The sequence below is a fragment of the Sturnira hondurensis genome, unplaced genomic scaffold, assembly GCF_014824575.4.
Source record: "Sturnira hondurensis isolate 20B ecotype Veracruz unplaced genomic scaffold, ASM1482457v3 Scaffold0021795, whole genome shotgun sequence".
Taxonomy (NCBI): Eukaryota; Metazoa; Chordata; class Mammalia; order Chiroptera; family Phyllostomidae; genus Sturnira; species Sturnira hondurensis.
The window spans coordinates 9,120,826-9,146,912 of NW_028094426.1; the positions used below are offsets into that span (position 1 = coordinate 9,120,826).

The 26,087-nt window shown below is 41.6% G+C and overlaps 1 protein-coding gene across 4 annotated transcripts; it reads right to left on the bottom strand.

Annotated features, from left to right (window-relative positions):
• Positions 1 to 204: 204 nt before the first annotated feature.
• On the bottom strand, positions 205 to 25,212 carry MGST1 (microsomal glutathione S-transferase 1). 4 transcript variants are annotated; one of them, XM_037033812.1, is made up of 5 exons: positions 25,104 to 25,207; positions 19,121 to 19,221; positions 17,113 to 17,253; positions 13,332 to 13,426; positions 205 to 855 (listed from the first exon to the last, which is right to left on the bottom strand). In XM_037033812.1, exons 3-5 carry the CDS (start codon positions 17,236 to 17,238, stop codon positions 609 to 611), a joined length of 468 nt encoding a protein of 155 aa, XP_036889707.1. In that variant the 5' UTR covers positions 17,239 to 17,253; positions 19,121 to 19,221; positions 25,104 to 25,207; the 3' UTR covers positions 205 to 608. The 4 variants fall into 4 exon arrangements, with proteins under 4 accessions (XP_036889707.1, XP_036889708.1, XP_036889710.1 ...); XM_037033813.1 differs by lacking the exon at positions 25,104 to 25,207 and adding an exon at positions 20,699 to 20,803; XM_037033815.1 differs by lacking the exon at positions 25,104 to 25,207 and adding an exon at positions 20,680 to 20,793.
• Positions 25,213 to 26,087: the final 875 nt, after the last annotated feature.

The following is a 26,087-nucleotide window of genomic DNA, read 5'->3' on the forward strand; positions in this document are numbered from 1 at the left end:
GAGATTGTCTTGCCCGTAGGAAGCCTATGGTGAATTATTCCACGTGAAGCATATTGATATCTGCAACTTACCTTCAGATTGTTCAGAAAAAACACGAGTGATCCAGCTCCAACAAATATGGCAAAATGTTAAAAATCAGTAAATCTAGGTGGAAGACCCATAAAGGTTCATTGTAGTACTTTTCTACTTTTTCATATGTTTGACACTTTTGAAAATACAACTTGAGAAAACTAAAATCAGATACAAATTTTCTTTAAATTCTTTATTTCATATGCCTGTTTCAGCAGTATGGAAATCATGGTTTCTCATATATGCACTCACCTTTTTATAGATTTAAAATGTGAAACGGTGAATGAATATTACACAGTACAATCAAAATTTACAACAAGCTACTTTAAGAATAAGACAAAGGACGTAAGTATTACATTAAATTTCTAGCTCAAATCTAACACACGATTAAAGGATACTGGTGATGTTAATAATCAGACTATGCTTTCCCACCTTAATTTCCCTGTTCCCTCCCACTTAAAATCTTAAAAAGTATTCATTGTAAATTGGAAGTACAGAATTCTTAGAAAATAATTGGATGGTGAGTTGCATCATTCTCCTCATAGGTACAATCTACTCGTCAGCAACCTGTAAGCCATTGACACAGTAACTCCATATCCCAACAAAAAAGCCAGAGCACGATTCGGCTGGGGAAGGGGTAACAGATACGCAATTGTGTGGTAGATCCGTGCTCCCACAAAGAGTCTGAAGTGCAGGATGGCTGTTGAGAGGTCTGGACCGCTTAAGGAATACAGAAGGCCAATGCCAAGAAATGGCACGATATTCTCAAGGTCATTCAGATGGGCCCTGTGGAAAAAGATGAGCAGTAAAATACTAATTTTAAAATCAGCAGAAATACATTCACTTTTCTCTTTCTTCTACAAATAAATATAAGTATTCACGGATCTTAAAAACTCAGATTCATTTAATTTCTCTCATATTACTTTGCTTCCTTACCTAGCCAGTTTTTATTTAGAATGTCTCATTATTTTGTGTTTATTTTTATTTTTAGTGTATCTCAACATATAACAGAGAGGGCATTTGGCACCTTCAAGAATATTAAATCTGTATTTATATGGCAAAACTCACTTCATTTTTGTAGACAGGAAATACTTTTTCTTCCAGAGTTTGGACAATAGCAATTTAAGATTCTTCTTATAAAAAGTCTTCCTGGACTTCCGCCAAGATGGAGGCATAGGTGGAAGCACTGTGCCTTCTCCCACAACCAAGTTTGAACACAACAAAGGTTTGGAGAACTAGGACACACCCAAAGACCAGAAAATGGAATTATACGGAAGTCCGACAACTACGAACTGTTCAACGGGGATGGTAAGAGAGGCAAAGACAGCAGCGGAGCTGGGTCGGGCAGGACAGATCCCCCAACCTGGGCGCGCAGGCAGCCCAGAACCAGTCAGGGTGTGGGGCAGACTGACCGTGGTCGCACATTCACGCACAGTGAGACGGACCACGCAGGCCCCAGGGGGCGAACCCAGTGGTGGAGGGCTGAAGGCAGTGGCACACTCGCATGCAGTGGAATGAAACGCGTGGGCCTGGTGACGGTGGCGGCTGCGGCACCAGTGGGGGCCACGGCAGCAGGCAGCAGGCGGCAGGTGGCAGGCCACAGGCGGGAAACCATTGTCCCTCTTTGACCCTGCCTCCACATCCAACATTACAACCCAGGGACTTAGTTGCCCTGCTCTAGTGAACACTTTAGGGCTCTGATCCTGCTACAGAACAGGCACGAACAACCTGAAAGATGGCGCAAGAAGAACTCAAAGTCCCAGAGCCAATAACTCTAAGTGACCGAGAAATTGCCAGCCTCTCAGAAGCACAATTCAAGACACTATTTATCGGGATGCTCACAGAACTGGTTGATTTTAGTCACAAATTAGAGGAACATATGAAGGCTAAACTAATTGAAATGAAGGGAGATGCACAGGAAACCAATAGTGATGGAAAGGAAACTGGGACTCAAATCAATGGAATGGACCAGAAGGAAGAACAAAACATCCCACCAGAAAGAAATGAAGAAATGAGAATTCAAAACAATGAGGAGAGGCTTAGGAACCTCCAGGACATCTTTAAACGTTCCAACATCCGGATTATAGGGGTACCAGAAGGGGGAAAGAAACAGCCACGAGTGGAAAACTTATTTGAACAAATAATAAAGGAGAACTTCCCCAGTCTGGCAAAGGAAATAGACTTCCAGGAAATCCAGGAAGCTCAGAGAGTGCCAAAGAAGTTGGACCCAAGAAGGAACACACCAAGGCACATCATAATTACATTAGCCAAGACTAAAATGAAGGAGAGAATCCTAGAAGCAGCAAGGGATAAGGGGACAGTCACCTACAAAGGAGTACCCATCAGACTGTCAGCGGATTTCTCAAAAGAGACCTTACAGGCAAGAAGGGGCTGGAAAGAAGTATTCCAAGTCATGAAATCCAAAGACCTACAGCCAAGATTGCTTTATCCAGCAAAACTTTCATTTAGAATGGAAGGACAGATAAAGTGCTTCTCAGATAAGGTCAAGTTCAAGGAGTTCATCATCACCAAGCCCTTATTATATGAAATGCTAAAGGGACTTATATAAGAAAAAGAAGATGAAAAATATTAACAGTGAAAGGACAGCAAACACACAGTTATTAACAACCACACCTAAAACAAAAGCAAACCAAGAGGACAGCTAGATCAGGAGTGGAACCATAGAAATGAAGAACACATGGAGGGTTAGAAACAGGGGGGTGGGAGGGGGAGAAGGGGGGAGAAGGCACAGAAAATAGCATAGATGGTAGGTAGAAAATAGATAGGGGGGAGGGCAAGAATAGTGGGGGAAATGTAGAATCTAAAGAACTTGAGACACGTGGTTATAAACTAAGGGGGGGAGAATGGTGGGGGAGGGAGTGTGCGGGTGGAGGGGAATGAAGGGGGGAATAGAACAACTGTAATGGTATAATCAATAAAACATTAAAAAAAAGTCTTCCTCCCAAAGGAAGATAATCCTTTTGATTACGATCTTTCTAAAGTGTCCTCCCTCAATTCTGTCAGTTTGTAAAACAATTACTGAGACAATCCTTGCTCATTTGCCCAAGCCATGGGTTGCCAAGAATTAATTTACCAATTTAATATCAAGAATCTCACAATCTCAACATCCAAATAACAGAATAGGTAACTAGCCTTTAAACTATGGCTAACCTTTCAGTCAAATGTACCCTCAAATTACAAAAGTAAGCCAAGTGAAGGGACTAAGTAGAAAGAATACAGAAAAACGATAGATAACACAAGGAAAAATAATCTTATGCCACAGCTAGAAGAAAGCAAAAGCATGGTTTAGCCACAAGTTTTCCTCCAATTCATAGCACGCCGGGTTTCTCTGGCTGGGAGTGTGAATGAATATCAGGCACATCTGTTATTGACTTGATATTTTTTAATTGATGTGAGAGAGGGAGAGGGCGGGAGGGGAAGAGAGAGACAGAGAGAGAGGCAGGGAGAGAGAGAGAGAGATTTGTTTGTTCCACTTATTTATGCATTCATTGGTTGATTGAACCAGAATCGAACCGGCAACTTCGGCATATCAGGAGCTACCTGGAACATTCTGCACAACTGAGTTACCTGGCCAGGGCTTGATATATTTTATAAGTACTTATTTTTTTAAATCTGATGCTCCTGTTTTTATCTCCAGCCTTGAAAATTGCTTTATAAGTTATAGTAAAAATTAATATTCTCTTGAATTTACCAGCTATTGATACATATTTCAAGATGAAAAATATTTCTGTTTTATGTTACTCTCTTTTCTTTCAGCAAACAAATAGAACAGTGACACACTGTGTACTCAGTGATGACCACTATCTCCCCTCCTTTCCTCTCCCCCGTTTTCCGTAGATTATTTCTAAGTCTGCCTAATGGAGATGTTGACAACTTAAAGGTATGAAGAAGATGACGGTAATCAAAATAAATAACAGTTTTGCAAGATTTAAATAAAGAACTACCTGTTCCTGAGTAAAAGCAAAGATAGAAAGGTATGAGTGTTCCTGCCCTCTATTTGATGGAACAACCCAAGGACTCCTGAGAATAAAATGGGACAGAAAGGACGAAAACACTATTTTCTATTAAAGAAAGCCCTTCTTTTTCAGTTTCTCTTGGTCTCCTGAATTCTGCTGGTCACAGATAAGTCTTCACCTCCAGTCACGGGCATGCTCGTTTTCTCCTTTGCCACATTCTAAAAGGACAGATATTTCAAATTTGGGGGGAAATCTTTAAAAGGAAGACTCTGTGGAAATCAGTTCACTTCTAAGCCTGTATTAAGTGATTGGAAAATAGAATTCAGTGTTAAAACAGGTAGAAAGTCAAGGACAATAAGGGGTAATAAGCTTCAGTGGGAGAAGAGAGAAGGAAGGTCAGAGGCCTTTGACCTTAACGGCCTCTTCATTTTTTCCTGACCTCCTTTCTCTCTTAATCTCATTTCTCTTCTTCAATTTTCTTTCCCTTTCCTCAGCTCTCCAAGTATTGTCACAGATAATATTCCATATTATCTAGGAAAGACCTGTTTTCACCAGACCCTTGTACTCGTTGCTAATATATGCCCTTTTATACTCTGTTGTTTTTAGACCCCGCCCCAAGCATACACCTACCCAGCACTCCCAGGGAGCAACTGCCACAGTCAGCTCACCCTTGCCCTGTAACCCTTTCTCTGCTCGAAGATGGAGCTCATCTGAGAGCACCAGCTTCCTTCGATTTCATGTCATTTCTAGATAGCTACTCAATTTATTACAGGTGGACATCAGTCTTTCTAGCTGGGTCTCTTCGCCCACCCCATGATTGATGTTCCCACTGGACAGGTGTCCCTTGGTGTCTGTAGCTGACCATCCCATCAGCCCTGCTCTAATGCTCGTGATGCTCCACTCATACTTCCCCATCACAGATCAGAACCACTTGGACCTCAGCATCAGCATGTCCTGTACCAGAGTTCCATGCGTCTTTGAGAACTGCCAGGGTGTGGCCAACCACAAAAGAAGTTTCACACCAGACTCTTCCTGACTCCCTCATCTCACCCAAAGCCCTTCCCACACAGCGTACAGCAGTGTGTCCGAATTCCCATGGAGATATTTTCCCCAACTGACATGATCTCTTCTCTCCTCTTCCCTTTTCTAAATCTTAGTATCCTACAAAATGAACTATTCCTAAATACCCTAGGAACTTATACCTCATACCCCACAACTTAGCATCTAATGGCAGACTGTTTTATATTGTTCTTTAATTATTATTTGCATGTTGGTCTTATTTTCGGGGGGAAAGTTTTAAAGTTTTCCAGGGCAGGAACTCAGTCTTAAAGCTCTTTTATATCATCTCAGTAGAAGAAGTGACAGACAGAGACAGACACACAATAATCTCTGAATAAACACTCCGCTCAGGCATCTCGTTTGGCCCCTCGCCCAGCGTCTTTAGGCCCTCAGGGTCACCTGGCCTCCACCGCACACTGCGGCTGCTCTTTACCTCTAGAGACAGTATAACCTAAACACCTCTCCTCTCTCTTAATAGGAAATTCAAGCCTTTTTAAAATTGATTCCCTTTATTTTTCCGGCTTCCCTGATTACCTTACAACTTGCCTTTTATCTTGTTGTATTGAATGGATATGGTCTTGAACCCTTTCTAGAACAATTCTAGAGATAGAATTAACTAAATACATATATAAAATATGGTCCAAGCACCACTGATTTCTCTGTCCAGAATGTAACTAACACATTTTAGGCCACTTACCTCATTTCAAACACATATTACCTTATGTTTTTAATTAAGTATTCCATCTGTGTAAACATTAACGTCCTCTATATTGCACACCTGAAAGCGATCTTTTTACTTCATTTGTAGCGCCAGTAAGTCCCTGCCATTGGAATACGCTAACATAAACAGCTTTACAATTATATGTGCAAGTAGTTTCAAAAATAATTTTAAAAAAACTCTAGGGGATATACTGAAAACTCCCTGAAAATTATCTCCAAAAGTGAGCTATTATTAGGAACACTGGATAGGGCCAGTAATGTTTCGAAAAACAAAACTGCAAACTGGACACCCCGTTTTTCTTAGTCTCCTCTCTTGCCGTAATGAAGAGCTACTGTCTGACCACTAGGGGGTGCTGTGCACACAGTTGCTGCACCTGCGGAAGGACACTGTCTCATTTCACAACTACAGTCAATTATTTCACTAAAATGTATTTATTGTTCACAATCAGACTACAAGATCAGCTTAGATAATGTAATTTTTCTTTTGAAGTACAATCCCATTGGAATGGGGGGAGGGGTGATAGAACTGGGCAGGAAGGGAGAGTGGGGAAGAATTTCCAGCTGGTTCCTGAAATAGTGAAGGAAAACTCTTTTCCTTCAGTCTCCATGTCACTCTCTCTCCATACTCACCAAACTGAGGAAAAGTCCTCAAATAAACCCATGATGTTCCCTATCTTAACTCTGCTTCACAAAAACAACCGTTCATTTAAGTATGACTATTAAAACTCTTCATTGTTTCTTTAACTTTATGTAACTTCATTTATTCCTTGAAATATGCCTGGAGTTGAACCAGTTTGGATGACCATTACAAAACACTAAATGAGAAGATGGCATATAACTTTCATGTTTCACAGGTTAGAACATGGTGACTCATGAGTTGGCAATACAATCTCCATATATAAATGTTGCTGGGGAATGAACCAAGATGGCAACACGGGAGGCTTTGAACTCCCCTCTTCCCAGAGACACACCAGATGTACGGCAACACACAGAGCAACGACCTCTGAAATGAATCCAGAAACTAGCTGAGCCATTCCTCTGCACCCAATGAATGAAAAAATACTCCCATCCAAGTGGGTAGGAAAGGCTGAGGGACACTCAGACCATAAACTTCACCCCTGGCACAGTGCCATATACAGTTAGGAGGCATTTCCCAACTTCCAGCTTCTTCCTAAGCATTAAAGCATTAGGACCCCACATTTAGCACCCCAATTTTAAGACTCCCACTCTCACTTGAGGGATGGGGCCCAAACTCTTCCAGCTGGGAAAGCCAATGGGCCTTAAGTCCATGAGATCCATGAGACTACAGCAAACACAGGAGCAGTTGTCCAGGGTCACAGAAGCACTCCGCTGAGTGAGGCTATCGTCCCCAGGAATCAGTGCAGAGGGATCAGGCGAAATCGCCTATCTCCTAGGCTTTTCCTGAAAAAGGTCCACCTGCATACTTTGCAAGCTGCTACCTGATGGTCAGGTTTGTAATGTGGCACACATCTATGGGTTGGCCGTACTCCCCTCTGGAGATGGGGAAGCTGGCACACACGTCCCCGCCTTCCCCCTTGTAGCCCACTCCATCTCTTTATCCGTCTCCCTAGAAGGGGCTTGTACACACTTCCGTGCCCAGGATTTTTCACTTCCACCTGCAGGATGGATGGGTCCCCAGAGGGCCTGACTCCGAAGGCCAATACTGAGAGAAGAGGCCCATCTCCCCTGATTTCCCTGATAGGAATCCAGCTGCTTACTTTAAAAGCTGCTACCTGAGGGCCAGGCTTTCAATTTACCATACACCTAAGGGCTGGATTTGATACTTCCCAGAAACAGAACAGCCAGCGGACACCTCCCCTGCCTTTAGCCTTTTGCCTGCTCCAAGTCAGTGGCTTCTTCCTGGAGATAGTGTGTGCACACATCTGTGCCCCAGCTTGTACACCTACAGCACAAGGGACGGGTCCCTGGATCACCTGGCTCTCATAGCCAACAGGGCTTCCATTCAACAAATTTTGCTGGGGAAAAAATGAATTTTCAAAGGTAAAAGAAAGAAACTAGATCTTATTTTATACAAACGCTAACTCAAAGTTGATTTAAAAACTGTACATAAGGTCTGAAACCATAAAACTCCTAGAAGAAAGCATAGAAGGTAATCTCCTTGACATGGGTTTTGGCAATGATTTTTTTATGACAGCAAATGCAAAGGCAACACAAGCAAAACAAACCCACAAGAGGGTCCACATCAAAATTAAAAGGTTGTGATCAGCAAAGGAAACCATCAATAAAATGGAAAGGCAAACTATGCAATGGGGGAAGATATTTGCAAACCACATGATCTGATAAGGGGTTAATATCCAAAATATAAGAGGAACTCACACAACTCAATAGCAAACAAAACCAAACCAAAACCAAAAACTACCCCAAATAATCCAATTTAAAAATAGAAAAAGCACCTACATTGACAGTTTTTGTACAGCCACAAAGAAGACATATGAACGGCCAACAGACACAGGAACAGGTAGGTACTCAACATCAGTAATCATCAAGGAAATGCAAATCAAGCCTACAATGAGTTATTGCCTCACAACTGTTAGGATGGTTATTACCAAAAACATAAGAAATAACAAGCTGTAAGGATGTGGAGAAAAGGGAACCCTTATACACTTTCTTAGAGGAATGTAAAAATTAGCATAGCCACTATGGAAAACAGTAAAGAGGGTCAGCAAAAAATTAGTAACAGATCTACTGTTACCTTCAGTGTTTAGCTAGATACAGAAGGAGGAGAACAAAGGGAACGAGACACTGAGCTGAGCAAACTGGGGAACATAAACCTGCTTGCTAGCCAGGAAGCTACAGCTTCACACCCTTGAGAAATCTCCACCAAGAAGATTAGCGCTTCACCCTCCCCCCCTCCAGTACCAGACTGCCATCAGGGGAGGGGGCAAGGGAAAGCAGGCACCTGAACCATAGAAGTCAAAATGGTGCAGGGAAGGCTCTTGACCAAAGAGGCCTATCAGTGTAGCCTGGAAAAAAAGAGACTGGTTAGAAGGTGGACCCATCCAAAGCCTGCAGAAGCTTGGGAAGTTCACTGGTCATTTGGAAAAAGTACCTGGCCCATCCCCCATCCAAGCTAATATAGCCCCAGGAAACAAAGAAGCTTCTCTTGTCCAACTGGTGATGCATTCACCAGCGTATTCATGCCCTCTCTAGCTTGGGAGCGTGTGACCATGTAGGTAGCTACTGGGCCCGCAGAAGATGGCATGGGCTCCAGAAGGACTAAGCTCCCCTGCAGCCGTACAAACGTTGCCACTGGAGCAGCCTGGAACAAGCTAAGCTACCAGGATGAGGACTAAGACCACAGAACAGTCACTTGTGGGCTCAAAAGGACTACAATATAGAACAGAAACTGGACACTGGCTTTTGTCTTGGCCTTGCTTAGGACATAGTTGGACTTTTTCCATGGCAGGACAGATGTAGACAGGACATTGGAAACTCTCAAGGCAGCTTCTATCTCCCCATGAATAAACCTTGCCACACCACAATCTACCATGCATGGGTCCTTGGAATGCTTCCTTGACATCACATGGAAGAACCTAATTCCTGCTGACCACCCTATCATACGATCAACAATCCCACTCTGAGTATATATGCAAAGGAAAAGAAAGCATCATCTTGAAGAGATGTGTGCATTCCCATGTTCATTGCAGTATTATTCATAACAGTCAAGTTATGGAAAGAACCTGTATCTGGCAATGAGTGAATGGGTAAAGAAAATGCATTATATACCTCCAGTGAAATATTATTCAGCCTTAAAAAGGAAATCCTTCTGGCGAAGATGAAGGGGTAGGTAGATAATGCTTCCCTTCCTCACACAACCCAAAAAGAGGATAACAACCAATTTAAAAAGAAAACTATACTCCTGGCTGGTATGGTTCAGTGGATATAGTGCCAGCCTGTGAACTGAAGGGTCACTGGTTCAATTCCCAATCAGGGCACATGTCTGGGTTGTGGGCCAGGTTCTCCCAGTGGGGGGGAATGCAAGAGGCATCCACACACTGATGTTTCTCTCCCTCTCTTTCTTCCTCCCTTCCCGTCTCTCTAAAAGGGAATAAATAGCATCTTAAAAAATAAATAAATAAAAACAAAAACTAACCAGAACTGCCAGAAAAATCAAACTGTATAGAAATCTGACAGCCAAGAAGTTACAGAAGAAACATTCATCCAGACTGGTAGGAGAGGAGTGGAGAGGATGTCTGGCAAGGCGGCAGACTATGCAGGTGAGGTGGCAGACTCAGCAGGTGAGATAGCAGCTGGTGGACCTGGCAGTCCCACATTCCTGTGCAGATAAGTGGGAGAAGCAACTGGGGAGCAAGACAGACCACCAAACCCAGGGTTCCAGGGGTTGCAGTGGCAGGAGAAACTCTTACTCTCAGAGGACAATGTGTTGGAGGAGCCCATGGGATCCTAAAACATGCACAAGTCTACATACCCAGGAATCAGCACCAGAAAAGGAACAATCAGCTTGTGGGAAGTGAGGGAAGTTACTGAAAATGAGATGAGAGCCAAGCAAGCGGCACTGTTTCCTCTCTGACCCCTCCCCCACATACACCACCACAACAGAGAAAGTAGATTGCCCTTCCCTGGTGAATACCTAAGACTCCTTCCCTTTCAATGTAACAGGTGCACCAAGACAAAGAAATACGGCCCACGTGAAAGAACAAACCAAAACTCCAGAAAAAGAACTGAGCAACAAAGAGATAGCCAACCTATCAGATGCAGAATTCAAAACACTGGTAATCAGGATGCTCACAGAAATGATTTAGTATGGTTGCAAAATAAAGAAAGAAGTGAAGGTTATGCAATGTGGAATAAAGAAAAATATACAGGGAACCAACAGTGAAGGGAAAGAAACCAGGACTCAAACCAAAGGTTTGTAACAGAAGGAAGAAATAAACATTCAAGCAGAATAGAATGGAGAAACAAGAATCCAGAAAAAATGAGAAGTTTAGGAACCTAAATTTTAGGAATCTAATATTTAAAGAGACAACTTTAAATATTCCAACATTCGAATCCTAGGGGTGCCAGAAGGAGAAGAAGAGTAAGAAACTGAAAACTTATTTGGAAAAATCATGAAGAAAAAAATCCCCAATCTAGCAAAGGAACTAGATATGCAAGTCCAGGAAGCTCAGGGAGGCCCAAAGAAGTTGGATCCAAGGAGAAACACACATTATAATTAAATTACCCAAGATTAAACATAAGGAGAGAATCTTAAAAGCAGCAACAGAAAAGGAGACAGTTGGCCACAAAGGAGTTCTCATAACACCACCAGCTGATTTCTCAAAAGAAACCTTATAGACAAGAAGGGACTGGAAAGAAGTATTCAAACTCACGAAAAGCAAGGACTTACAACTTAGATTACTCTATCCAGCAAAGCTATCATTTAGAATGAAGGGTAGATCCAGCGCTTCCCAGATAAGGTCAAGTTAAAGGAGTTCATCATCACCAAGCCCTTATAGGAAATGTTAAAGACATCTGTCTAAGAAAAAGATCAAAACTATGAACAGTAAAATGACAACACATTTATAACTATCAACAACTGAACCTAAAAAACAAAAACAAATTAAGCAAACAACTACAACAGGAACAGATCACAGAAATGGAGATCACATGGAGGGTTAACAGTGGGGAGGCGAAGGGGGAGAATGGGAGAAAAGGTACAGGAAATAAGAAGCATAATTAGTAGGTACAAAATAGACAGGGGGAGGTTAAGAATAGCATAGGAAATGGAGAAGCCAAACAACTTATATGTACGATCCACGGGCATGTACTAAGGGGGAAGAATGCTGGAGAGCGGAGTGCAGGGTAAAGGGTAAAAGGGGAGAAAAAATGGGACAACTGTAATAGTATAATCAATAAAATATACTTAAAAATGAAATCTTTTAAAAATAATAAATTAAGCATAAATAATCTTTAAGAAAAGAAAAAAAAACTTGTCATTTGCAACAACTTGAGTAAACCTGAGGGCATTATACTAAGTAAAACAAGCAGGAGACAGAAAACCAAATGTATGGTATTACTCACATGGGGTAAATTAAAGGGAAAAAGTCAAACACATAGAAATAGAGAAGCAGTTGCCAGGGTTTGAGGTGGGGCAGGTAATAAGGGGAATTTTGTACAGACTCTCAGTTAAAAGATAAGGTCTAAGTGTTACATGGTGCCCATAGCTGATAACACTGTATGATAGAGTTGAAATTGGCTGAGAGTAGAACTTAAATGTTCTCACCCACAAAAAAGGAAAGGGGTAAATATATGAGATGGTAAATATGCTAAAATTAACTTGACGGGAGGAATACTTTAAAAATAATATGTATATCAAATCATAATGTTGAAGACTTTGTTTTTAATAGTTAAATATTTTCCTTAGAGGGAGGAGAAGGGAGAGAGAGGGGGAGAGAGATGTGAGAGCGAAACATAAGATGGGTTGCCTCTCATACACATCCAGACCAGGGACCGAACCCACAACCCAGGCACGTGCCCTGACCAGGAATCAAACCGGCAACCTGTCATTTGAGGGACGATGCCCAAACAACTGAGCCACATGGGTCAGGGCATAATGTATACTTTGAATTTCTTCCAATTTTATTTGCCAATTACACCTCAGAACAGCTGAAAAAAATTTCATTTACCTGACTTCATGACAAAAATTGAGAAATACAGCTACAGAATAAAATTCAATGTGCTTTTATTTTTATTATTTTTTAAATGTAGTTTTATTTATTTTATTTTTATTTTTATTTATTTTTTTAAAGATTTTATTTATTTATCTTTAGAGGGGAAGGGAAGGAGAGAGGGAGAGAAATATCAATGTATGGTTGCCTCTGGTGGGTCCCCTGCCAGAAACTGGCCTGCAACCCAGGCATGTGCCCTGCCTGGGAATCAAACCGCGATCATGTGGTTCGTAGGCCCGTGCTCGATCCACTGAGCTACACCACCCAAGGCCCAATGTGCTTTTAAAATAAGTATATTAATTGTGTTTTTAAGAAGCTGTGTAGCTGATATCTTGGCTTATTGCTTTTCATGGTTCATTGAATTCAGAGTACATTAAACATAATATCTACAAAGGAGAGAGAGAGAGGACAGGGAGATATATCTCACATGAATATTTTGAGTCTTATGCAAAATCACTACATCTTTATCCTCTTACATAAGTTGACAGTCTCACCTCTGGAGAAAGATACCAAAATTGCAAAAACCTACCTTAATTTTTTTACCTCATATCTCTCATCAGCTTTGATATATACCTACACAGACCAAAGCCATCAACCCCAACAAAGTACAGAGTATAGCAACACTGGCAATAGGTGTAACTGCAGCGATAGTTGAAGACTTCCAGATCCTTCCTTTTCTGTCATTATTATAGGGACTGACTTTTTTCCTGCTTCTGCAATACTCCAATACCCTCACGGAGCTCCTTGACCAAAAATACTCAACCAAGTAAATAACTTCAGGAGATAGTGAGCTTACCTTCGTACACGTTCTACTTTGTCATCTACCCGAAGATATTTCTTGGCATTTTCTCCTTTGTCAGAGCCTCCACAGTCTTCTGGGTTGGAAAAAGCCTATTCCAAACACCAAAAAAACCATTTCAAATACCAGATGACACCATGACATTCTAAGTTATTTTCATTTTAACAGAAGAAACGGGCATGCAGAATGGCCCTACAGAAAGAAAATCTGGAGCAGTAGACCAGACCCAGGGAGAAAAGAGCATCCGTAGTTTAAATCTGAATTTTTATGAACACTGCAAAAAAATTTTGAAAAGCATAAATAAGAACTTAAATAAAAACCAAGGTATAAAATAGTGAAAAGTAAGCAAAATAGAAAAGAGAGCATAATTCAAAGTCATCATTGACTATAATTATGGAGAACTGGCATTTTTTCATAGTAATACTCATGCACCTTCTCTCAAGGGCATTAACATTTCCAATTGATTGTGCATCTGAAATCATAAGTTTACTTGCTAAAGAAATTAGAAGAGCAAGTGGAAATGCCCTTTGTACTTTGTTAAGATATATGTATTTCTTTTCTTATTGAACTGAAGCTTTGGATTAATAATATAGTGAAATATAAGAAGCTGATTCCATTCCTGTAAATACCAAGTACATGTTCTAGGGCACAGGAGGTCTGTCTGGAAAGTATCCGGCCATGTACTATGAAAAATAGAGACTCTAAAGACACAAGATGCAAGACACGTTGTACACAGGATAATGACACCTCAGTCACTTTCAAAGTAGGCACCCTGGAACCTCACACAGTTCTCCCAATCCCCATTAGCTGCCCCATTGTATTTTCCTGAACCTCACACACTGTCTGAAATCTCTTCCCTTTCAAAGGTGATCTGAGTTTTCAGAAAAGCCAGAAGTCACAGGGCACCAAAATTGGGCTGTAGAGGGATGAATCACCTGGGTAATTTGATGTTTCTCAAAAAAACTCTGCAGGAGACGTGATGCATGAGCAGGTGTGTTATGCTGATGGTGCCAGTCACCGGTTGCCCATAGCTATGGCCATTTTCATTACATTGCATCTCTCAGCCAACAAAGAACACGGATTTAGAACTCCTTATTAATTGTTTGACCTGGAGAGGTGCTCCGGATAGACAACACCTTCCCAGTCAAAAAACAAAGTAAAACTGTGGCTCGTGTGGCTTAGTGGATTGCGTGCCGGCCTGCAAACCAAAGGGTCACTGGTTCAATTCCCAGTTAGGGCACATGCATGGGTTGAGGGCCAGGTTCCCAATAGAGGGGCACGTAAGAGGCAACCACACACTGAAGTTTCTCTCCTTCTCTTTCTCCTTCCCTTCCCCTCTCTCTAAAAATAAATAAATAAAATATTTTAAAAACACAGTTCACATGATCTTGATCTTGCCGTGACTTTGCCACACCTTCTTCGGGCTTGGAGTGCCAGGCAACTTCCACTGGGATGACTTGGCCTCTGTTTCTGGATCACATGCATAGCTGTAGACCCACAATTCATTTCTGGTTGTTACCTTCTGAGGAAATCTGGTTCATTGGCAGTGGTTTGAGTCATGTCATTAACAACCAAAGCCCAGTGTTCCTTCTGTTCTGGTAAGAGAAGCCATGGAGAGAATTTTGCCACAGTATGTTTCATGCCAAGGTCCTGTATCAAAATCTCAGACATAGTAGTTTTTGAAATCTCCAGATCAGCTTCTAGTTCTCATACTGTCAGTCACTGATCTTTGTGGACTGTAGCCTGTATGCATTCAACATTCTTAAGTGTTCTGCTTACTGCACATCTTCCAGCACATGGATCTCTTGCAACAGATTCTTGACCATCTTCGAAGCATTTGTGCCACACTTTTATTTGCATTGCACTCATCACATAGTCCCTAGAAGCCTTCTGAATCCGAATAGTTTCCACAGAGAAGCTCTCAAGCTTAATGCAAAATATGATGCAGATTCATTGCCCTACTTGCTCACTCACTTTGAATATGATGGCCACACAGTACACATGTTCACTCAACAGCATCTACCATCCCTACAGACTAATACAGTGAAGTCGTCATTGTTCATTGATACACATTCCAGTCTGTGTTCCTTGGTTACCAGGTTATATCAATATCACACAAACCAGTCTTGTTGTATTAACAATGGCTAGACTTTTTCTGGACAGACCTTACACATTTGTGTATTTCTTTCTGTAATTATTATGCTGTTTGAAATGATTCCGTATTCCTTGAAATTTGAAACGTGTGCTTAAAAAACATTTAAGTATGGTCCACTGTTTAATAATTTACAGTAAATTAATAAATAAAAACACAAACTATAAAATCAGCCTTAATCTAAGCTCAGCAATCTCATAAAAATTATAAATATTTTTCTTAATGTGATATGAATATTTATTCCAGATAAAGATGTTGAGGAGACTGATGGGCAGGAATGTGATACAGTATCAGCTCTTGATGTCAGGCTTGTTCCTAAATAAATATCTGGCATCCACTAGTCAACCAATAAATATATTCTGAGCAAGTAAATAATTGTAATTTGATGAAAAATATATGAGATTTGAGTTTAAACAAATATGGATTTGATCCTTGACCTCACCCTTTATTGCAGTGAAACCTTGGGCAAGTTACTTTACTCCTCTAACTTTCAGCTCTTCACCTACAAAATGAGGGCACCAATGAGGATCTCGCCTGACAGTGCTAACAATTACGTGAAACCATTCCATGATCTGGCACATACGAAGGGCATCGTGACTCCGGGCACACATCACCAGCACTCTACAAATACGAAGTCCTTCGTTCTTTTTTTATAGGACAGAGCACATCTCTTCTGTCCTTGGTGCCACTATGTTTCTGGAGGACAGTGAGGACCTGGTGGTAGGCAGCTATTTTATAGCCTGCTGTTCCAACACCTTGTCCCATTAGAGATTAAACAAGTGGGTATGTGCCCCATTAAAATGCAAATATCTCTGGGGAAGGAATTACACATCCAGGCAGTACAATGAAATACCTTAGCAAGTACTATGACCTCCAGATTAAAGCAAGGCTCTGAAGGACAAAATTCAGGACAGGCATTGAGAGAGAAATAAGTGGTTTTCCAAAAAAGAAAAGAGAAAAAGAAATTGCTGAATAGGGTACAGGGGCCACACCAATGCAACTCATTTAACTTTGTCAAACAACATTTGCTCAGTTCCCCTCACTGTGTCACACACCTCACTGGAATGTGGGGTATGTGCTCCAAATCTTCCTGCCGCCTTCTCCATGCCTCCAGTTTTCTTTTCTTTTAAACCATTCTTATAACACTGGGTAGCAATATTATTCCCTTAAGAAATCAGAAGTCTACAAAATCAAAATGCCTTGTCCCACAAGAAGGTCTACTGTGGTAATAAGAACTTTAGTTTTGTCCCCAAAGGCGTATCCTTGACCTGTAACAGAGCTGAAAACACCAGTTAATTATCTGGAAAATGACTATTTTACAAACTCTAGTTGGCAAAATTAACTTCAAAATCATACATAGTTTCCTTGAAAACTTTGATCCTCCAGAAATCCCATATTCTGATGCACCGTGACGAAAGGTAAAATCCACAATTAAAAAATTTTTTACTAGTTTCTGGGGGAAAGCACCTATTCCATAAACATATTACTCCATCGATACCAAATGATTGCATACTTCATTCACAACTCTAAACAATGTGTCACTGCAGTAGAAAAGTAAATTAAGAAAATTGCTTTTCAGAATTTTAATTCTTAAAAGTAAGACAATATATCTTTCAAATGTCTTACCTTTCTTGTCAATCTGTAGAATGCAGTTGCAATACTCATAAACATCATTTTTGAAAGAACAATCGTTGAATAGGAGGCAAAGGCCATGAATGCTTTATCTTCCATTAGCTGGGTAATGCCAACCATTTTTTCAACTTTGATCTGGAATTTTAAAAAGGTTGTTTATAAGATAAGAAAAAGCAGAAATAACTATCCCAAATACCTTCATGGTAACTTGGTATGCTGATATTGCAGTATTGACCATAATATTCTTTAAAGTATCATGGGTTACTTGCAGAAGAATTAATCATTTAGTTTTCCTAAAATTTCAAAATGAACAGTATTACTTTTTTCTGGTCCTATGTCATTAAGTTTGAAGACATCAAACAAGTGGAATGAAAATGGAAGTGCAGCAGGTATTACAAGGCAAAATAACTAGGCAACATGCTGTGAAGATAGATTAAAGTCATACATGAAGGTGAACCACAAGTTGGACACAAAAGATCAGAGTTCATGGACTGCGCTCTTCAAAAATAACCAAACTGGTATGTACATAGTAGTACCCTTAATATTTGATCAGGAATGCCTCAAACTTTAGAAACCGGACTCTTAGCTTTCGGTCATTCTACTAGTTTTTAAGTTCTCAGAAACTAAATTCCAATGCTACCATCTGATCGTGAACTTTGGTGGAGGGATGTGGCTACTCTAAGGCTAAATTTCTTCATTTATAAAATGGGTCTAGTAATAGTTCCTAGCTTATTGGGTTGTTGTCAGGATTTAATTGAGATAACGTGTGGAATATAGTTAGCACAGCACCTGGCCTGTGAAAAACCTCAATAAAGTTTATTACATTCTTATCACAATCATCACTCACCATGATCATGGTCATCATTCAAGCCAACGCATGTGAAGAAGAAGAAGCAGGATAATAAGCAGAAGAAGAAGCAGACATAAGATAGGCTTGCAAATGCAAGGTGAAAATTTGGCATTTACGGTACTCCCATTGAAGAAAGGAGGGAAGGAGGATTAGCCTTACATAATTCTTTAGGTTCTACTTGCATCTAAAAGATGGAAAGGGTAAACTGAATGTAACTATGTGCTCAGGAGGAAAGCTAAGGCACAGTGGTGATCCTGAAGTCAAAGTGGGTAGGAATTTAGGGTAAATCTTAAAAGTCAAACTCCTCTCATTATCTGAGAGTCACGAATTTTTTAACCTCTTTGTGTTCCATTATCAATGCTCCTATCTGCTTCTTCTCTCTCTTTCACACAAACACTCAGCTTTTCTCACACCCAAGCTAAAACGCTATTTAAGCTGCTTAGCATGGAATGTAGTTGCTTCTAGGCAATGTTCATTCCTGCCTTGAAAATTCAGCCCTTGCGTACAATGTTATTAGAATGACCTCTGTCAGATTCTAATCATTTTATCCATCTACCGTAATCTATAAATCTATGTATCATTCTCTACTCTGTTACTCGTCAAATAGTTGTCTATGTGCTACTGATGAATGTGATATTAACTGCGTACAATATACTTAAAATTCTATGCATCAACTATGAGTCCAATTATGCCATGTGCTTTCTGTGCATTGTTCTACGTAATCTTTGTAACTATAGCATAATCCTCACAACTAGAACCTTTTTACATTTGAAGAAAATGGGAATGAAATATGTTAAGCAGGCAAGCTGGAGCGCAATCCCACATTTCTGACCTCTTATCTCAACACAAACCACACTGCACTCTCCTTCAAGAGACAGCAAATGGCTTAATTCTGATTCCACTAACACTGACCGAACGTGTACTCTCTGGCCGGCACTGTTGGTACTCCTTACATCTTCCATCTTCTTTCCTCTTCCCATTACACTACAAGGTGGGTATTATTATTCCCATTTTGCAGATAAAACAAAGTTTCCTATGTAACTATTTTAAAGGGTAAGCCAAAAATGCACTCCTTAGATTTAGGCAAACAGAAATTATATACTCTGGTTTAAAAACAAAACAAAACAAAATACGTATGATAAATTAACTCACCTCCACAAGTCAGTAGTCTTGAAAGGTCAGTATGTCAGATAAATGCTCTATGCAAGGACATACTTCTGGTAACACATAACTTATCTGCACTTGTCCCAGTGCTGGGGGGTAAAAATCATGAATAAGCTGCTCTGTCTTTCAGAGTTCAAGGAAAATAATTCATTTAAGGGATCCCTACATCTTATGCTTACGGAAAGAGATCTGAAACAGTGATGACGTTAATTTTTAGAAAATGAAGAAAAGTTTATCAGGTAGGAGGTGTTGCTATTTAACAACAATTTTAAAACTACAACAGTTTCTGTAGGTATCTCTGCTAATGTCCCCAGAATGAAATTTATTGAGCAATGAAATAAAACTTCAGGGAATGTTTTCCTGTTGGTGAAAATTAGTATGGAAAGAGTAGAGAAAAACGTGAAGACTTCCAGAACTGTTGGTAGGGAAAGAGCACACAGATGTCAATAGCTGGAGGAAACCAGCAATGAGAAGTTTCTCCTTTAAATGTGAAAGTGCAGGGATTTCCAGTCAAGATGGAGGCATAGGTAAACATGGGTCACCTCCTTGCACAACCACATCAAAATTAAATCTAACCTGTAGAACAACCATCACTCAGAACCATCAGAAATCAAGTTGAACAGAAGTCCAACAACTACGGAATTAAAGAAACCACTTTCATCCAGACTGGTAGGAGGGAAGGGGATGAGAAACATGCTGGTTCCACACCCAGCATGTGGTGGGTGGATAAAATTTCAGGAGGGATATCTCAGGAACGAGGAGTTCCAGACCATACAAAGCCCCCTGGCCCAGGGTTCCAGTGCCAGGAAGGTAAGTCCGAACAACTTCTGGCTGCAAAAACTAATGGGGTTTGAGTTGGTGGAAGAAACTGCTGGATTCCCAGGCATTTAGTTCCTCTAAAGGGACCCAGATACAAATTTACTCAGACTCACTCCCTCTGAGTTCCAGCACCAAGGTAGCAGTTTGAAAGGCACCAGTGACACACAGGGAGGAAATGAAGTGCCTGGCATCAGAGCAAGAGCTGGAAGACAGCTTTCTCCCAGACAGAATGGTGGGCAGAGGACATTGTTTTTTTTCTGAACCCTCCCTTCATAAAGCCTCAGAACTGGAAGGTAGGTGCACTTCTGAGACTCCATTAACCTGGGTAACACTGTTTGCCCTGCCCTAGTGATTCCCTGAGGCTCTGTTCCACCCATTTTACAGGCCCACACAAGCTGTTAACAGTGGCTTTTCCATATGAATGGCTTGTCTTTGTTCTTGTTTCATATCTTCTAAATCCTTCAAACAAGCAGCAGCCAGACTCAGTGAGCCCTCAGTCCCCACACCTATTGTTAAGTGGCCCCAAGCATAGCATGAGCAGCTGCCAGCCTAGGTTCACAGCTTGGCTTCCCATGGGAACCTCCTAGCCTAGCACAAGTAGCAGCCATCTGCAGATTCCTTTGTAGCTCATGCTGTGTGGCACCAGGCACAACACAGGTGGTAGCTAACCTTGGCCTGCACCACCCAGGAAACCCCAGCGCCCACATAGCCAGGGAACAGCCACAGACCACATTGTAGCACCACCACCTTGCCCCTGCACGGCTGATTTTTCATGAGGATAGAGGTCGGTGGTCAGTGGTCACAGCCAGATCTTAGGCTAACTGGCCTAGGTAAACCTCCCATTTACCTGCCAACAATCAAGACTAAACTACAAGAGGAGACGTACTCGGCCCGCACAAAGGGCTCGCCTCAAGTACGCAACTTGGGTGACAGAGGAGGCTGTGCCACTGGACCCTATAGGACACCTACTACATTAGGTCAACACCACTAAAGGAATCATATCAGCTCGACCTAATACATAGAAATAAACACAAGGAGGCTGCCAAAAATGAAGAGACAAAGAAATATGGCCCAAATGATAGAACAGATCAAAACATAAAAAGAACTAAACAAAATGGAGATAATCAGTCTATCAGATGCAGAGTTCAAAACACTGGTTATAAGGATGCTCAAGGAACTTAGTGAGGACCTCAGCAGCATAAAAAAGATCCAGTCAGGGCCCTAGTGTAGCTCAGTGGATTCAGCGTGGGCCTGCCAACCGCACGATCGCAGTTCGATTCCCAGTCAGGGCACCTGCCTGGGTTGCAGGCCAGTCCCCAGCAGGGGACTCACGAGAGGCAACCATACATTGATATTTCTCTCCTTCTCTCCTTCCCTTCCCATCTAAAGATAAATAAATAAAATCTTTAAAAAAAAGATCCAGTCAGAAACTAAGGATATACTAATCGAAGTAAAGAACAATTTACAGGGAGACAACAGTAGAGGGGGTGAAGCTGAGAATCAACTCAGTGATATGGAACATAAAGAAGCAATAAACAACCAACCAGAACAACAAGGAAAAAAAAGAATTCAAAAAGCCCCCAAAGATAGTGTCAGAAGTCTCTGAGACAAATTCAAGCACTCCAACCTTCACATTATAAGGGTGCTAGAAGAAAAGGAGGAACAAGAAATTGGAAATCTAATTGAAAAAATAATGAAAGGAAACTTCCTTAATTTGGTGAAGGAAATAGACACGAAAGTCCAGGAGGCAAAGAGAGTCTGAAACAAGATGGACACAAGCAGTCCCACCTCAAGACACATCATAATTAAAATTCTAAAGGTTAAAGATAAAGAGAGAATCTTAAAAGCAGAAAGAGAAAAGTAGTTACCTACAGGGAAGTTCCCATAAGACTGTCAGCTGATTTCTCAAAAGAAACTTTGTAGGCTCAAATGGATTCCCAAGAAATATTCAAAATCATGAAAAGCACGAACCTGCAGCCAAGATTGCTCTATCCTTCAAAGCTATTATTTAGAATCAAAGGGCAGATACAGAGTTTCCCAGGCAAGAAAAAACTAAAGGAGTTCATCATCACCAAAACATTATTATATGAAATGTTAAAGGCTTATTTAAGAAAAAGATCAAAACTACGAACAATAAAATGGCAGTAGCTACATATCTATCAACAATTGAATCTAAAAAGTAAACTAAGCAAACAAGAACAACAGAGGCGGAATCATGGGTACAGAGAGTGTTTTAATGGTTGTCAAATGAGAGGAGGGTTTGGAGGAACCCAATCCAGTTTTTCGGTGAAAAACTGAAGGAATTAAAAAGTATAAATAGGTAGTTACAGAACCGCCATGGTGATGTGAAGTACAGTCTAGAAAATGGAGTAGTCAAAGAATTACACACATGACCCATTCACATGAACAAAGGTGTGGGAATTGCCTGAGGGAGTGAGAGGGTCCTGGGGGAGGGGGAAAAGTGTAAAAAACTGAACACCTGTAATAGCATAATCAATAAAATATAATTAAAAAAATAAATGTGAAAGTGCACTTCACAGAGAGAGAGTTTCTCAATCACCAAAAGGTGGCTTAACTTCTCTGGCCTGCAGCTTTGGGAGATGGGCCAATGCTGGTCCTCTGAGATCCTCCTCTTTGGGAACAACTTCCAGTCCCAACACACCCGAGGGGCAAGTGAGGAGGAGTAAAGGTGAGATATTAAGAAATCAAAGTCATTTATATGCAGCATGAGATAAGGTGCTGCTACTCTTGGCTTGTTTTTTCCAAAGTTTATTTGCCACTAAATTGCCTTGACCCCACAGTGTGGCTGGGCACTGTGCTCAAAGTGAAATTACTGACAGCTTCTTAGCAAAAAAAGTCACCAGGAGGAAGGACCATAGTATGCTCGTAATAATAAGAGGGCAAAGTGTGAGAGGACTGGAGTATTTGAAGAATGAAGTAGAAATAATCTAGGTAAAGTAAGCAGAGCAAAATATGAAACTTGGTTATAAATTAGAGAAAAAAATTATTACACCGTCTAGCATGTTGTTGCTTTTATTGGCCATCATTGGTTGGCATACTAGAGAGTACCTTCATATGTCTCCCCAGAGAGCAGGGCTCAGTCCCCTACCGTGGAGGTGACTGAGAGGACAAAGGCAGAGTCTGTGTGTTGAGCACAGACTCTGGAGTTCAAGTGGATCTCGACTCTGTCACTCACGAGCTGTGATGTAACTTCTCTGGGGCCTAATACTTCCTACCTCCCAGGAACCTTGTGAGGACTAAATGAGTGAAGTACTTAGAAAAGTCCTGGGACCTGGGAAGCTCTCTGTAGGTATTGGGTCAATGAATAAGTCCCTACTCTGGCCCTGTTCTAGGCACTAAGTGTTAAATATTAGTTTTCAAGCTTCCACATTATCTCACTTGATTTGGAAAACTCCACTATAGTCAGAGCAAATACTCGTCTCCGCCTTTAACACATAAGGAAATTGAGGCCCAGAGAGGTACAGTGACTAATTTGACCAAATTCACATTTGAGAGATCAACACTAGAACCCAGTTTTCTCAGGTGTTTAACTTGTGATCTTATCTACTTTCAGGCTAACAATTCAAGATTGCTCTCGTCTTTTGAGAGAATTTTCTGTCAGATTCCATTCCCATCTTGCCCTTCCCTCCACTACCCCATCACAGTTGAGTCTTCATCTGTCAACTGAGGAATATTCCTCTTCTCTTTACAGGTTCTCGGCCAAAAAGAGCAAAGTTCTTTCCTTCATGGTGGCCTGTCTCTGTCAATATTGTGAAACGCACAGAAAAGCTGGGCGTGCATGACTCAGCAATTTTGCACTGTGTAAAACCAACAGAACACTACCCAGGAGACCAGGAAAAAAGATAATCCATGTCCTTTGTTGCTGTTGATGAGTTCTAGAATTTCTTGTTGGGATTGAGATAACTGTAGAGTTGGCCTCAGCTGCAGAGCCCGGGGCTATCAGGAGAACGCTGGTGGCTCTGGGGGGATGTGGGGCGAGGCTGTTCTCAGGGGACTGTGCCAACTTCCTTTGCCAGCCTCAGCAATTAAAGAACCCCACTCCTAAAACAAACCCTTAGAAAAACTGTTTGTCTGCCACGGAGACCAACATGCAAATGTAAGCCAATTTTAAGAAGTGACCAAAAATGGTTAATACACACTGGCCTTTTATTTTGGACAAGGCAGAGGACAGCAAAGCCCCCAAACCAGCCTAACTCCCAGGTTATAAACCCACTTGAGATGCAAAAGGTGTACCTAGCTTGGTATTCACGGCAGGCCAGAGCCCTGAGAACTCCAGGCTGTTCGCTGGGCGCAGGGGAAGTTTCCCTCTGGCTGTATAACAATGCTTGCTTGGAGCCCACTTGGCACTCCCTTGGAGAGAAGGCAGGGACAGGGAAAAGGACACAATAGAAGGGGTGCCCGGACTACCATGAGGCCTTGGGACTGTTTCAGAGGAAGGAGGGAAATGGTAGACACCTTTCGCTCCACCACCCAGGTCCCAAGATAGCAATAATATCTGAGGCCTCCACTCCCAGAGAAACTCCGCTTCTCTTTCACTCCCAAACGGCTTCCTCCTCCAGACTGCGGGTGGAGAGTCCCTAGGGAGTTCCATTCTCAGCTTTCCAATCAGCTGGCCATAAAAGTATCACACCGTCTGATCCGTGTCCCACTGCAGTTTTTAATTTAATTATTATTACAGTATCACCGTGTCTAATCCATGTCCTCCTGCATTCTGTTGTTACGGTTGTTGCTATTATTACCTTAAACTTGCTGATGTTTCTCCTGGCTAACAAAGGGACTTCGTGAACAGAGAAGACAAGTTCTGTCTTGCAGTGGGTACAAATGCCAGTTTGACCATACAATAGGGTCGCTTCAGCATTTTAGACCCTTAGGGTGAACAGAAAGTTGCTTAAACTGCCGAGACTTCATATACAGGGCTACAACTTGCACGTACCTTTTATTCCTCTAAAGGTTCAAGGGAGTCCTTCCTAAGTGGATGAGAACAAATCTCAGGAGTGACCACCGAAAAAGCGAAGTCAAGTTGCAGGCTGACGTGGGGCCTCTCAAGCCTATACCCACAACCAACCTCGCCCCTAGCCGCCCGTCACTCTCTCCACAGCGCCTCCCTCCGCATCCCCTCCCCCGCACGCACCGTGGATCACCGCAGGAGCGAAGCAGCAAACCTGTCCCAGCAAGCGGGTGGCTGAACTGCGGGCACTTTCACTCTGCGCGCCAGGACTAGAAGCAGGCGCCACGCCCACTCTGCCTAACTTCCTACTAATTCGCTCTCAACGCTGAAAGGGCTCCCAGCCTCGTCAAACCCCTCCCCTAAATCGCCTGATTGTGGGTTTTTGTTTTTTTTTTTTACCCAGAGTAACCTGCGCCTACAAGTTGCCCCTTTTTGACCCTCGAATTTGGCGCCCGAAGCAGCTCTGCTTCCTTAATTGCCATTTCTCCCATTCAGTGGGGCGGAGACTTGGGCGATTGTCTAGAAACCCCGTAGCCTCCAACATTTCAAGTATGGGAAAGCAAGGCAACGGCGGTTAACTTTTATTGAATTGGAAACAATGTAAAAAGACCTTAATGTTGGATCTTGAAAGCATTAAAAGCTTTACATAAAATTTAAATATCTGGGCGGGGCAAGGGGAGGGAATACTGATTAGAAGTCACCAATAACGTTAAGTTCCTTTGAATTTCACTTTCCCTGCACCGGACAAGGCAAGGGCTGTCACTGACCCAAGTAAACGTTTAGTAAAGATCGCCTAGACTATCCCAAAGCTGTGATCCCAGACATCTTGCTTCCTCACTCTATCCTCTTACGTTTAGAATCGGAAATGGAAGTGGAGATTATTATAGTTCACTTCACTCCACAATCAGTTTAGTATAGTTTTTACAGGGACACTTAGGGGAATGTTTTAGAAAGGCATATTTATTGTAACATCAATATCTACATTAAGGGTATTTTCAAGATTCCTAACCCCACAACAATATTTATGGATCTAGCTCTTGTGGTTTATCTAAAAATGTTCAAGGATTTATGCTTTCAATCTATGTTACTTCTCTCCTGGTAATACTCCCTACATTTTTACCACCTGCTATGTGTAGCACGCTACCTTTTTTTTCTTTTTGGTCATAA

Bases quoted from the DNA above. Each gene is read 5' to 3' on its own strand.
- MGST1 (XM_037033811.1), bottom strand. From the start codon at position 17,238: ATGGTTGGCATTACCCAGCTAATGGAAGATAAAGCATTCATGGCCTTT. The intron at 13,427-17,112 runs GTAAGACATTTG...TGTTTGGAATAG, and splicing joins TCTACAGATTGACAAGAAAG to GCTTTTTCCAACCCAGAAGA. The intron at 856-13,331 runs GTAAGCTCACTA...CTTTTTCCACAG, and splicing joins AAAGTAGAACGTGTACGAAG to GGCCCATCTGAATGACCTTG.